This window comes from Palaemon carinicauda, chromosome 41, assembly GCF_036898095.1.
Source record: "Palaemon carinicauda isolate YSFRI2023 chromosome 41, ASM3689809v2, whole genome shotgun sequence".
Taxonomy (NCBI): domain Eukaryota; kingdom Metazoa; phylum Arthropoda; class Malacostraca; order Decapoda; family Palaemonidae; genus Palaemon; species Palaemon carinicauda.
The window spans coordinates 32,060,344-32,074,271 of record NC_090765.1 but is presented as its reverse complement, the minus strand read 5'-3'; the positions used below and the strand labels follow the sequence as shown (position 1 = coordinate 32,074,271).

The 13,928-nt window shown below is 44.6% G+C and overlaps 1 protein-coding gene across 1 annotated transcript in view; it reads right to left on the bottom strand.

Annotated features, from left to right (window-relative positions):
• Gle1 (nucleoporin GLE1) overlaps nt 1-13,928 on the bottom strand; it is a 46,168-nt gene that overhangs the window by 18,587 nt on the left and 13,653 nt on the right. The window contains exon 5 of the mRNA XM_068364459.1: nt 10,446-10,619. Coding sequence (XP_068220560.1) covers nt 10,446-10,619 — 174 coding nt within the window. The remainder of the gene's footprint in view (nt 1-10,445; nt 10,620-13,928) is intronic.

Below are 13,928 nucleotides of genomic sequence, written 5' to 3'. Positions count from 1 at the left end.
CTCTCATTTCATCTAGAGATCTCTTCACTTCCTCTTTTCTAATCTCTCACTCATTCTTATCTCCCATTATTGACACCTTAACACCTGCAACAGCAATTATATTTGCCTCCCATTATCCTCAACATTCAGCAATCTTTCAAAATATTCAGCCTAACTTTTCCTGGTCTCCTCTCCTTTCAAGAACCTTCCATTTTCATCTCTTGCTGTCTTCAATTCTCGATCCCCCCCCCCCCATCCTTACTCTTTTCACTTCTTTCGAAATCTACTACTTATTCTCTTCATACAAAAGACCCAAATCCCTGACCTCACCTCCAGTCAGCCGCCCTCTTTGCCTCAACTACCTTATGTTTTACTTCCACATGTTTCTCTCTATATCTTTCATACTTCTCTACACTATTACTTTGCAGCCATGCTTCAAATGCCCTCTTTTTCTCTTACACTTTCATGTTCACTTCTTCATTCCACCTTTCCTCCTGCTGCCTCCAATAATCCTCTTGCCACACATATCACTTGCAATCCTAATAAAATTTTAATTTACCAACTTCAACGACTCCTCTAGATCACTAGTTTCTCTCACCTTCACCCTGTCTTATGCTACTTCCAACCTTTCTTGATAATCACTTTTTACCTCTGTTTTTTTTAATCCTTCAACCTTCACTGCTTCCCTTTAACATACTCTACTCTTTTGTTTCAACTAATTTTCCTTCACCCCCCAAAAATGATCAGACATACCATTAGTCATACTCCTAAACACATGCACATCTTTCAATCTTCCAAACATCCTTCTTGATATCAACACATAATCCATTAATGCCCTTTCTACCACTCTTCCACTTGCCACTCTTAGCCATGTATACTTATTATTATCTTTCTTTTTGAAAAAAACTACAGCTTATCACCAGCTCTTTTTCAACACACGTACCTACCAGTCTCTCACCGCTCTCATTTTCACCTGGTACACCATACTTCCAAATGATACCTTCTACCTCTCCAGCACCCACTCTGGAATTTAGTTATTTAAGACGCACATCACAACTACATAATTCCTTTAACCCAATCCTTCTACACACCTAATTCATTCATTCCAGAATTCATTCTGCTCTTCACTTTCTCACAACCTGACCCACATGCACTAACAAAAGCCCAACATTACCTACCCACCCTAAACATTACCCAAATTAACCTAGATGATACATCCTCCGTTTCCACTACTTTACCTGTCATCCATTCACTCAGCGATAAAACCACACCCTCTCTTGCTTTTCCCCTTTCAATCCCAGACACTCTACCAGTCACTTCACCGCTCCCTTTCCTCTTTGTCTCACACAAGGCCAGTACATCTATCCTCCTATTCCAAAACATACTTCAAACTCATATCTTTTATTCTGATCCATGCACATTCAAACACTCCAAAACTTGTGTGCAGGGAGCAGTATAAGTAGATAAAACTATCTTTAAATTAACTCAGACTAACAAAAGAAAAAAATATCAGAGAACGAAATATGCAATGCAAGCATCACAAATAAGTATATTCACTATCCTCCAGCTCCTCTTCTTTGATATCTCTCAGAAATAAAAATACAGGAGAGGGGTTTCCAGTCCCTTTTAGTCACTTCTTCTGACAAGTAGGGATACGTTGGCACTATTCTAACTGTTGTTATGCCCAGCAGCCACAGAGGGCATGGTATAATATGTTATTTTCATTAGTAAAATAAATTTTTGAATATACTTACCCGATGATCATGTAGCTGTCAACTCCGTTGCCCGACAGAAATCTACGGTCGGGATACGCCAGCGATCGCTATACAGGTGGGGGTGTACACAACAGCGCCATCTGTGAGTAGGTACTCAAGTACTTCTTGTCAACAAGAACTCAATTTTCTCCTCGGTCCACTGGTTCTCTATGGGGAGGAAGGGAGGGTTCTTAAATTCATGATCATCGGGTAAGTATATTCAAAAATTTATTTTACTAATGAAAATAACATTTTTCAATATTAATCTTACCCGATGATCATGTAGCTGATTCACACCCAGGGTGGTGGGTGGAGACCAGCATACATGTTAACAAAGAAGCTAAGTATCCCGTATTTCATTTTAGCAGTTATTCAAAATAACAAACATAAAATAAATAAGTACCTGGTAAGGAAGTCGACTTGAACTATTACTCTGCCTTTTTTAAGTACGTCTTCCTTACTGAGCCTAGCGGTCCTCTTAGGATGCTGAACGACTCCTAGGTGCTGAAGTATAAAGGGCTGCAACCCATACTAAAGGACCTCATCACAACCTCTAACCTAGGCGCTTCTCAAGAAAGAATTTGACCACCCGCCAAATCAACCAGGATGCGGAAGGCTTCTTAGCCTTCCGTACAACCTAAAAAACAACAATAAAAAGTATTCAAGAGAAAGATTAAAAAAGGTTATGGGATTATGGGAATGTAGTGGCTGAGCCCTCACCTACTACTGCACTCGCTGCTACGAATGGTCCCAGGGTGTAGCAGTTCTCGTAAAGAGACTGGACATCTTTGAGATAGAATGATGCGAACACTGACTTGCTTCTCCAATAGGTTGCATCCATAACACTCTGCAGAGAACGGTTCTGTTTGAAGGCCACTGAAGTAGCGACAGCTCTAACTTCATGTGTCCTTACCTTCAGCAAAGCAAGGTCTTCTTCCTTCAGATGAGAATGTGCCTCTCTAATCAGAAGCCTGATGTAGTAAGAAACTGCGTTCTTAGACATCGGTAGAGAAGGCTTCTTGATAGAACACCATAAAGCTTCTGATTGTCCTCGTAATGGCTTTGACCGTCTTAAATAGTACTTAAGAGCTCTTACTGGGCAAAGTACTCTCTCTAGTTCGTTCCCCACCAAGTTGGACAGGCTTGGGATCTCGAACGACTTAGGCCAAGGACGGGAAGGAAGCTCGTTTTTAGCCAGAAAACCGAGCTGCAAGGAACATGTAGCCGTTTCAGATGTAAAACCTATGTTCCTGCTGAAGGCGTGGATCTCACTGACTCTTTTAGCTGTTGCTAGGCAAATGAGGAAAAGAGTTTTTAATGTGAGGTCCTTAAAAGAGGCTGATTGGAGCGGTTCAAATCTTGATGACATTAGGAACCTTAAAACCACGTCTAGGTTCCAGCCTGGTGTGGATAACCGACGTTCCTTTGAGGTCTCAAAAGACCTAAGGAGGTCCTGTAGATCTTTGTTGGTGGAAAGATCCAAGCCTCTGTGGCGGAAGACCGCTGCCAACATACTCCTGTAACCCTTGATCGTAGGAGCTGATAGGGATCTTACATTCCTTAGATGTAACAGGAAGTCAGCAATCTGGGTTACAGTGGTACTGGTTGAGGAAACTGCATTCGCCTTGCACCAGCTTCGGAAGACTTCCCATTTAGACTGATAGACTCTGAGAGTGGATGTCCTCCTTGCTCTGGCAATCGCTCTGGCTGCCTCCTTCAAAAAGCCTCTAGCTCTTGAGAGTCTTTCGATAGTCTGAAGGCAGTCAGACGAAGAGCGTGGAGGCTTGGGTGTACCTTCTTTACGTGAGGTTGACGCAGAAGGTCCACTCTTAGAGTAAGAGTCCTGGGAACGTCCACTAGCCATTGCAGTACCTCGGTGAACCATTCTCTCGCGGGCCAGAGGGGAGCAACCAACGTCAACCGTGTCCCTTCGTGCGATGCTAACTTCTGAAGTACCCTGTTGACAATCTTGAACGGCGGGAACGCATAAAGGTCGAGATGGGACCAATCCAGCAGAAAGGCATCCACGTGAACTGCTGCAGGGTCTGGAATCGGAGAACAATACATCGGGAGCCTCTTGGTCATCGAGGTAGCGAATAGATCTATGGTGGGTTGCCCCCACAGGGCCAATAGTCTGCTGCAAACATTCGTGTGAAGGGTCCACTCTGTGGGGATGACCTGACCCTTCCGGCTGAGGCGATCTGCCATGACATTCATATCGCCCTGAATGAACCTCGTTACCAGCGAAAGCTTTCGATCTTTTGACCAAATGAGGAGGTCCCTTGCGATCTCGAACAACTTCCTCGAATGAGTCCCTCCTTGCTTGGAGATGTAAGCCAAGGCTGTGGTGTTGTCGGAGTTCACCTCCACCACCTTGTTTAGCTGGAGGGACTTGAAGTTTATCAAGGCCAGATGAACTGCCAACAACTCCTTGCAATTGATGTGAAGTGTCCTTTGCTCCTGATTCCATGTGCCCGAGCATTCCTGTCCGTCCAGAGTCGCACCCCAGCCCGTGTCCGATGCGTCCGAGAAGAGACGGTGGTTGGGGGTCTGAACAGCCAATGGTAGACCTTCCTTGAGAAGAATGCTGTTCTTCCACCACGTTAGAGTAGACCTCATCTCTTCGGAAACAGGCACTGAGACCGCCTCTAGCGTCATGTCCTTTCTCCAGTGAGCAGCTAGATGATACTGAAGGGGGCGGAGGTGGAGTCTCCCTAACTCGATGAACTGGGCCAGCGAAGAAAGTGTCCCTGTTAGACTCATCCACTGCCTGACTGAACATCGGTTCCTTCTCAGCATGCTCTGGATGCATTCTAGGGCTTGATTGATCTTTGGGGCCGACGGAAAAGCCCAAAAAGCTCGACTCTGAATCTCCATACCTAGATAGACAATGGTCTGGGATGGGACGAACTGGGACTTCTCTATATTGACCAGGAGGCCCAATTCCTTGGTCAGATCCATAGTCCATCTGAGATTCTCCAGACAGCGACGACTTGTTGGAGCTCTTAAAAGCCAGTCGTCCAAATAGAGGGAGGCTCTGATGTCTGCCAAGTGAAGGAATTTCGCAATATTCCTCATCAGTCTGGTAAACACAAGAGGTGCCGTGCTTAGGCCAAAGCACAGGGCTTGGAACTGGTACACAACCTTTCCAAAGACGAACCTTAGGAAAGGTTGGGAGTCTGGATGGATGGGGACGTGAAAGTATGCGTCTTTTAGGTCTAACGAGGCCATCCAGTCCTCCTGCCTGACCGCTGCTAGGACCGACTTCGTCGTCTCCATCGTGAACATCTGCTTGGTGACATAAGCATTGAGAGCACTGACGTCCAGCACCGGTCTCCAACCTCCTGTCTTCTTCTCTACCAGGAAGAGACGGTTGTAGAAGCCCGGGGATTGATGATCCCGGACTATGACTACCGCTCCCTTTTGTAGCAAGAGCGACACCTCTTGTTGCAACGCTAGCCTCTTGTCCTTCTCCTTGTAGTTGGGAGAGAGGTTGATGGGAGACGTAGCTAGAGGGGGACTGCGGCAGAACGGAATTCTGTATCCCTCCCTTAGCCACTTCACAGACTGAGCGTCTGCACCTCTGCTCTCCCAAGCTTGCCAGAAGGTCTTGAGTCTGGCTCCCACTGCTGTCTGGAGAGTAAGGCAGTCAGAACTTGCCTTTTGCGGACTTGGAACCCTTCTTGGACTTGCCACGGTGACTGTCGGCACGGGTACCTCCTCTGCTGGAGGTTCTGCCACGAAAGGGCGAGATGAACCTAGTTGCAGGTGTGTCTACTGCTGCAGGCCGGAAGGGTCTAGGCACGGAAGGAAAGGTTTTAGCCTTACGTGCGGAAGATGCCATAAGATCATGGGTATCCTTCTGGATAAGCGAGGCAGCCATCCCCTTGATCAGCTCCTCCGGAAACAGACACTTGGAGAGAGGAGCAAACAACAACTCTGACTTCTGGCAAGGAGTGATACCAGCCGATAAGAAGGAGCAAAGATGTTCTCTCTTCTTGAGCACTCCCGACACGTACGAAGCCGCAAGTTCACCAGACCCATCCCGAATGGCTTTGTCCATGCTAGACATGATCAGCATGGCAGAGTCCCTATCCGAAGGGGAAGTCTTCCTGCTTAAGGCTCCCAAACACCAATCGAGGAAGTTGAAGATCTCGAAGGCACGAAAGACTCCCTTCAACAGATGATCCATATCAGAAAAGGACCAGCAGATCTTCGATCGTCTCATAGCCAACCTGCGGGGAGAGTCAACCAGACTTGAGAAGTCGCCCTGGGCAGAGGCAGGAACTCCCAAGCCGGGTTCCTCTCCCGTGGCATACCAGACGCTCGACTTGGAAGCAAGCTTGGTAGGCGGAAAGATGAAAGCAGTCTTTCCCAGTTGCTTCTTGGAATGCAACCACTCTCCCATAACCCTCAAAGCTCTCTTAGATGATCGTGCGAGAACAAGCTTGGTGAAGGCAGGAGCAGCAGACTGCATGCCCAGAGCAAACTCGGAGGGAGGAGAGCGAGGGGTTGCAGACACAAAGTGCTCTGGATACAAGTCCCTGAACAAGGCAAGGACTTTACGAAAGTCTAAGGAGGGAGGCGTAGACTTGGGCCCTTCAAAGTCAGAGTGCGGTTCATCCAAATGTGCAGCTTCGTCATCCGATACTCCATCATCCGAAAGCTGAGTAGGAAGTGGCAAAGGCAGAGCAGAAAACTGAACGGCTGAATCCGGCAGTACGGGTGCATGCGTAGCTGCTGCGGATCCAACATCATGCCGCTGCTGGTCAGTCTGCGAGCTGGCAACAACTAAAGCAGAGTGCTGGTGCGTGGGAGGGGTTGCGGTGGGTTGCGGAGCATGCTGTATGGTATGCGGAGCATGCTGTATGGTATGCGGAGCATGCCGCATGGGTTGCGGAGAATGCCGCATAGTGTCAGAACCCGGCAGCTCTACAGCACCTTCCCACTGCTGATGCGGTAGCTCACGCATGTCAACGGATGGTGCAGCAAGAACATGCGTCTGGCAGGGTGGACTGCGCATCGGTGGTGGAGCTCTCACAGGTGGAGTGTGGGAGCAGGCAGCCGCAGTATCTGCTGAGCGCACAACCTCGGCGGGTTGTAGGTTAACAGGAGCAGTGTTAACCTTCTCAGCATGATACTCCTGCATGAATGCCGCAAGCTGAGACTGCATAGTCTGCAGCATGGACCACTTAGGGTCTACCGTGGTTGGAGCAGCAACAGACGGAGCAGTAGCCTGCTGTGGAACCACTCTACCTCTCTTGGGAGGTGTGCAGTCATCGGATGACTGCGGCGAGTCCGAACTGACCCAGTGGCTACACCTGGGCCGTTGGACTCGCTCGGAAGGGACCTTACGTTTGAGCGGTCGTGAAACCTTGGTCCATCGTTTCCTCCTGGAAACTTCTTCCACAGACGAGGAATTTAAGGGCTCATTCGTCTGTTTGTGGATAGGACGATCTTTGACAGATACGTCCGCAACCACTGAGGATACATCCGTACGCTGATCAAGGCCTGCCGAACCCTTTGGTCCTTCGACATTGCTTATCCCCTGGGCTTGGGAGCTTGCAAGAGGTCCCGGACTGGGAGGATGACTGGCACGCACAGATGTACCCTCATGCGCAACACTGACACTGACACTTTTCACATCACTAGCACTGATAACACTTCCCACTGCACTTTTCGCTTTCAGCTCTTTGACATCTGCCAAGAGCTGATTACGGTCATTAGCCAATGACTCCACTCTGTCACCGAGAGCCTGAATGGCACGCATCATATCCGCCATGGATGGCTGAGCACTAGTAGCAGGTTCGGGAGTCACCACCACAGGGGAAGGAAAAGGTTGAGGGGCATGGGGAGAGGAAAAATCCACAGAGCGAGAAGAACTCCTCCTGATTCTCTCCTTCTCTAACCTACGTGCATTTTTAAGGAATTCGTTAAAATCGAATTCCGAAAGCCCAGCGCATTCCCCACATCGATCTTCCAATTGACAGGATTTACCCCTACAATTGGAACAAACGGTGTGAGGATCTATAGAGGCCTTCGGAAGACGCCTAGCACAAGTCCTAACGCTACACTGCCTGTACTTAGGGACTTGAGACTGGTCAGACATCTTGAATTTAGAAGTAGTCAAGGGGGAATTCCAAAATCTAGCAAAGTTCGTTAACAATTAATCCAAATTAATTCCAAAAGCTTGCTAAGCTAATGATAAAGCTTCCTGAATAGCGAAGGCTAAACTCTAGAGTGAATACATCACCAAATCGTGAACAACAACTCCAGAATCAACAGCGTATCCAAGTAGGTCTTGCCGGCGGCACGACAGAGGAAAAATTGAGTTCTTGTTGACAAGAAGTACTTGAGTACCTACTCACAGATGGCGCTGTTGTGTACACCCCCACCTGTATAGCGATCGCTGGCGTATCCCGACCGTAGATTTCTGTCGGGCAACGGAGTTGACAGCTACATGATCATCGGGTAAGATTAATATTGAAAAATAAACAATTTCTATGACAAATCTACCTTTGATGACTAATCAATCTACCAGCATAAGTACAACAATAAATGTCACTTACCTCAGTAACTGTTTCATTTCTTCGTATTTTTCTATATAAGCAGCCTTGAGTGTATGCAGATCATTAACAAGACCTTCAATAACTCCATCAAGATTGCACCCTCTGTTATATCCTTAATCCTATTACCCGCTAATTAGCACTTTACCATACACTTTTCCAACCACACTCAACAAACTAATACCCCTTGAGTTACAACACACATGCACATCTCCCTTACCTTTGTATAGCAGAACAATATATACACAACGCCAGTCCTCTGGTACCATTGGCAACATAAAACATATATTAAATAATCTTACCAACCATTCAAGTACAGTCCCACCCCCTTCCTTTAACAACTCTACCCTCACTCCATCCATACCACGTGCTTTTCCTGCTCTCATTTCATCTAGAGATCTCTTCACTTCCTCTTTTCTAATCTCTCACTCATTCTTATCTCCCATTATTGACACCTTAACACCTGCAACAGCAATTATATTTGCCTCCCATTATCCTCAACATTCAGCAATCTGTCAAAATATTCAGCCTAACTTTTCCTGGTCTCCTCTCCTTTCAAGAACCTTCAATTTTCATCTCTTGCTGTCTTCAATTCTCGATCCCCCCCATCCTTACTCTCTTCACTCCTTACAAAACTACTACTTATTCTCTTCATACAAAAGACCCAAATCCCTGACCTCACCTCCAGTCAGCTGCCCTCTTTGCCTCAACTACCTTATGTTTTACTTCCACATGTTTCTCTCTATATCTTTCATACTTCTCTACACTATTACTCTGCAGCCATGCTTCAAATACCCTCTTTTTATCTTCCACTTTCATGTTCACTTCTTCATTCCACCTTTCCACCTGCTGCCTCCAATAATCCTCTTGCCACACATATCACTTGCAATCCTAATAAAATTTTCTTTTACCAACTTCAACGACTCCTCTAGATCACTAGTTTCTCTCACCTTCACCCTGTCTTATGCTACTTCCAACCTTTCTTGATAATCACTTTTTACCTCGTTTTTTTTTTAATCCTTCAACCTTCACTGCCTCCCTTTTACATACCCTACTCTTTTGTTTCAACTAATTTTCCTTCACCCCCCAAAAATGATCAGACATACCATTAGTCATACTCCTAAACACATGCACATCTTTCAATCTTCCAAACATCCTTCTTGATATCAACACATAATCCATTAATGCCCTTTCTACCACTATTCTATTTGCCACTCTTAGCCATGTATATTTATTATTATCTTTCTTTTTGAAAAAAACTACAGCTTATCACCAGCTCTTTTTCAACACACGTACCTACCAGTCTCTCACCGCTCTCATTTTCACCTGGTACACCATACTTCCAAATGATACCTTCTACCTCTCCAGCACCCACTCTGGAATTTAGTTATTTAAGACGCACATCACAATTACATAGTTCCTTTAACCCAATCCTTCTACACACCTAATTCATTCATTCCAGAATTCATTCTGCTCTTCACTTTCTCACAACCTGACCCACATGCACTAACAAAAGCCCAACATTACCTACCCACCCTAAACATTACCCAAATTAACCTAGATGATACATCCTCCGTTTCCACTACTTTACCTGTCATCCATTCACTCAGCGATAAAGCCACACTCTCTCTTGCTTTTCCCCTTTCAATCCCAGACACTCTACCAGTCACTTCACCGCTCCCTTTTCTCTTTGTCTCACAAAAGGCCAGTACATCTATCCTTCTATTCCAAAACATACTTCAAACTCATATCTTTTACTCTGATCCATGCACATTCAAACACTACAAAACTTGTGTGCAGGGAGCAGTAAAAGTAGATAAAACTATCTTTAAATTAACTCAGACTAACAAAAGAAAAAAATATCAGAGAACGAAATATGCGATGCAAGCATCACAAATAAGTATATTCACTATCACCCATCTCCTCTTCTTTGATATCTCTCAGGAAATCAAAATACAGGAGAGGGGTTTCCAGTCACTTTTAGTCACTTCTTCTGACAAGTAGGGATACGTTGGCACTATTCTAATTGTTGCTATGCCCCAGCAGCCACAGAGGGCATGGTATAATATAAACAATTTCTATGACAAATCTACCTTTGATGACTAATCAATCTACCAGCATAAGTACAACAATAAATGTCACTTACCTCAGTAACTGCTTCATTTCTTCGTATTTTTCTATATAAGCAGCCTTGAGTGTATGCAGATCATTAACAAGACCTTCAATAACATTTCTGTGTTCTACTTCCCTGCGCTCAGCAGCTTCTATGAGCTGGTTAAGTTCTGATGATTTCTGCTCTATATACTGGTCATATTCAAGACTGAAAAATAGTAAAAGTTCAAGTGAAACTAGGAATATAATATTTTCTTTATGCTTTCTTACTGCTTTAAAAAAAAAAATAATAATAATAATGTAAAAAGCCTACACCAAACAATTATATTACAAATTTTGGAAATAAGAGTATCAATTCAGTTAGTTAAACAAATAGAAAATTAACATAATGACACAGGTTTTCTCATTCTATGTGTTGTTTGAAGATGTGTGTAATATCTTTTCACAGACTAAATCTCATAATTCCAATTTTGTGTGCTACTAATAGTCCTGGATGTTTTGATCACAGTATAGAAGTATATGAATGGGTGTCTCAAGGATATACAAGGAGTACAACAAAGATCATGACAGGAAGATTGCTATGTAAAAAGTAACCTTAGCAAATTGAAATCATAAAATCTTGAGTTACAACGAGAACTTTTCACTTTAAAGCTAAGGAAATATCCTGGTTTGGGATACTTAAGCTCTTAAAAGCTACAGCATTCCCAGGAGCAACGTAAGTACCAATGGACAGATCATATCCATTAAGACTAAGATTGATGTAGAGTTAAACCTTCCAGGGTGTCTACGCCACAAAGGATGTTATTATGGGCAAATGATGTAAAGGTTAAATGCAAGAGAAGAAGTCACAGCCAGAAACTACACTCAAAGCAGGAACCCTTTGGTCCACTGCTACTGAATGGAAAAAATAATAAATTGACCATAATTATTACCTTAAAAACTGTCTATAAAAAAAAAGTTTCCTTTAGATGTTTGACTGATGCAGCATATCACCAACTGTAAACTAAATTAGGATAAATATATGGTTGAGCTGAGTTCTGCCTGGACTCAAAACAAATTTAATTAGCTATGGTATATAGTTTAATTTATACTGTCCTTGAAATTGAGTGATATTACTATATGAAGGAGTTTAGAAGGTTTTTTAAAAGCTTACTTATGGGAGTTTAAGTAATAGCCAGATACAATGGCTACATCAACATTCCAAAAGTCTAGTCTCAATTAAATCCAATAGTTATGTCCAAATTAAAGATGATAGGCCATCTAATTCCAGAAAATCGAAGTTGTACCTATGCTTAATACCGAGAATGAAGCAATAGAACGAAAGAGGTAGTATTGTGAAGAGTCTTACGGCACTGCTGGACCGATACTGAGAATAATTGTCCTAATCAGAGGGGGAAGAGGAAGAGGATAGCTTCACATGACTGCATATCTCTCTCCTTAATCACTTAGGAGTTTGTGTTAAGAAGGATCGATTACCTGATACTGGAGCAAACAATGGTCACTGCTGTACCAGATTCACCTTGCTGATCAACCCCAAAGGTACCAGTTGATGGTAAAACTATGTACGTGCTTGAAAGTGAAAACTAGTCGTTGTTACCCAAAATTTATGGTCACTAACCAACCCCATTGGTACTGATCATCATATAGGCTCCATCGGCTACACTTGGTAACTACACAAGGAGTAGCGTAAACGATGCTCATACCATGAACAAAATCACTATTGGCCTACCATATGGGGATGCAAATCGGTCCTGTTAGACCGTTCACCTGCAGCTCATGAAACAGCGGTGGCTATCACACCAGGCTCATGATTGCTAACCAACCCCAAAGATACTGGCTGATGTGTGAACTCTGTGTATTGGAAGGAGGCAGTACAGTGAACAATACCACTATCAGCCTACTGTCCGAGTAGGCCTGTTTACCTGCAATTGATCAAACAGGGTTAAAGATCACCAACCAACTTCAAAGGTACCAGTTGGCAGGGAAGTTCTATAAGGCAACAGCATAAGAAACAATCCTCCATATAGCGATAGGAATGCAAAAGTCAGGAGCATACACACTCTTTGCTGATGCTAAAGACAGTCTTGAGAGCCAGACCTCTGTCTGACAACCTTTTCAAAGGGTCAAATGGGGTCTGCGTAAGGGCCTTCAGAACGAGGGTTATGTCCCATTCTCGCAGTCTGAGATCCTGGGGGGCTAAGACTGTTCAAAACTCCAAGTGAGCATAGAAAACTTCAACAAGACGAGGTCTATATCCCTCAGCTGAAAGACAATGCCTAAGGCTGAACAGTAGCCTTTAACAGACAGGACCGAGAGGCGTTTCTCTCAGCAAAGGAAGATGAGGAAATCCACGATCTGTGCTAGAGTTGCTCCTACCAGAGAGGTATCTCATCTATGACACCATTGGAGATGATCCACTTCCTCTTGTAGACAGCTACAGAGGAACAGTGCAGGTCCCAGACATTTATGTAATGCCTTGCAGAAAGCAGTTTGCTAGGAGGAAATGCTGTATAGCCTCCAACCATTAAGTTCCAGAGACTTTAAGGAAAGTGGTACCTCTGAATGTGCAGCTGACCATTCAGGTAGTTCTCTTGGGACCTCAACTAGAAGTGCTAACAGATAGGGATACCACTCGGAACGAGGCCAATGGGAGCCGCAAGGGACATCTTGAGTCCTGCTGTAGTCATCAATTGGTTGATTTGCTAATAGATCAGGCTGAACAAAGGAGACATACCTATACCTGTCTAGGTGATCCCATGGGTGGGAAGGTGTACATGTTCATGTGATCCCATGGGTTTTGGCTACCACCTCCCTCAACAAAGTCAAGGAGGGCCCATCTGAAAGACTTAAGGAGGCCCAAGCCTTCCTTACGTCAAGCTCGTCATCAGCAGTCTCCATGGAAATGGACGCAGAGCTTCCCAATTCTGATAGGGTGCAATGAACACTGGCCACCAAAAACCTGAAAAACCTGCCGATGTAAATCCGATGGCTCCTTGCTCCTGATGAATACTACTTCGGGACCGAGCTAGGGCTGTATGCACAGGAGCAGCAGCAACAGACTCACCAAGAAAGACTTCTTCAGTGTCTTCTCGAGCATTGCTAAAGCAGACCCTGGAGAAGGCTTAGCTTTATTCTTCCGCTTCAGGTTGTACGTCTGCCACTGCAAAGGAGGCCACGACCTGCACTAGTCCCACAGGGACGGTTGCAAACAATCATGGCCCCTACAAAAGTGTGTGTGAATCTACTGTACTCATAAACAGGTTGCAATATCCACCCTTTCCAGCCCACTTCCTGCAAGAAAAACAATGTGAAAAAGTTCTTACAAGGGCACAATGATTCATCTGTACTCCACTTGTTGCAGCTGAAATTCAAAGTGAGGATTTTTGAACAGGTGGTTGGGTGGGGCTTCTCACCCACATGCACCAACTGTCATTAACAACCTCGTAAGCATTTTCAATGGCAGTTTCAGTTGTGCCGAAATCATTTCCCTATTTAAAAGACAAAAGGTTTGTTTAAG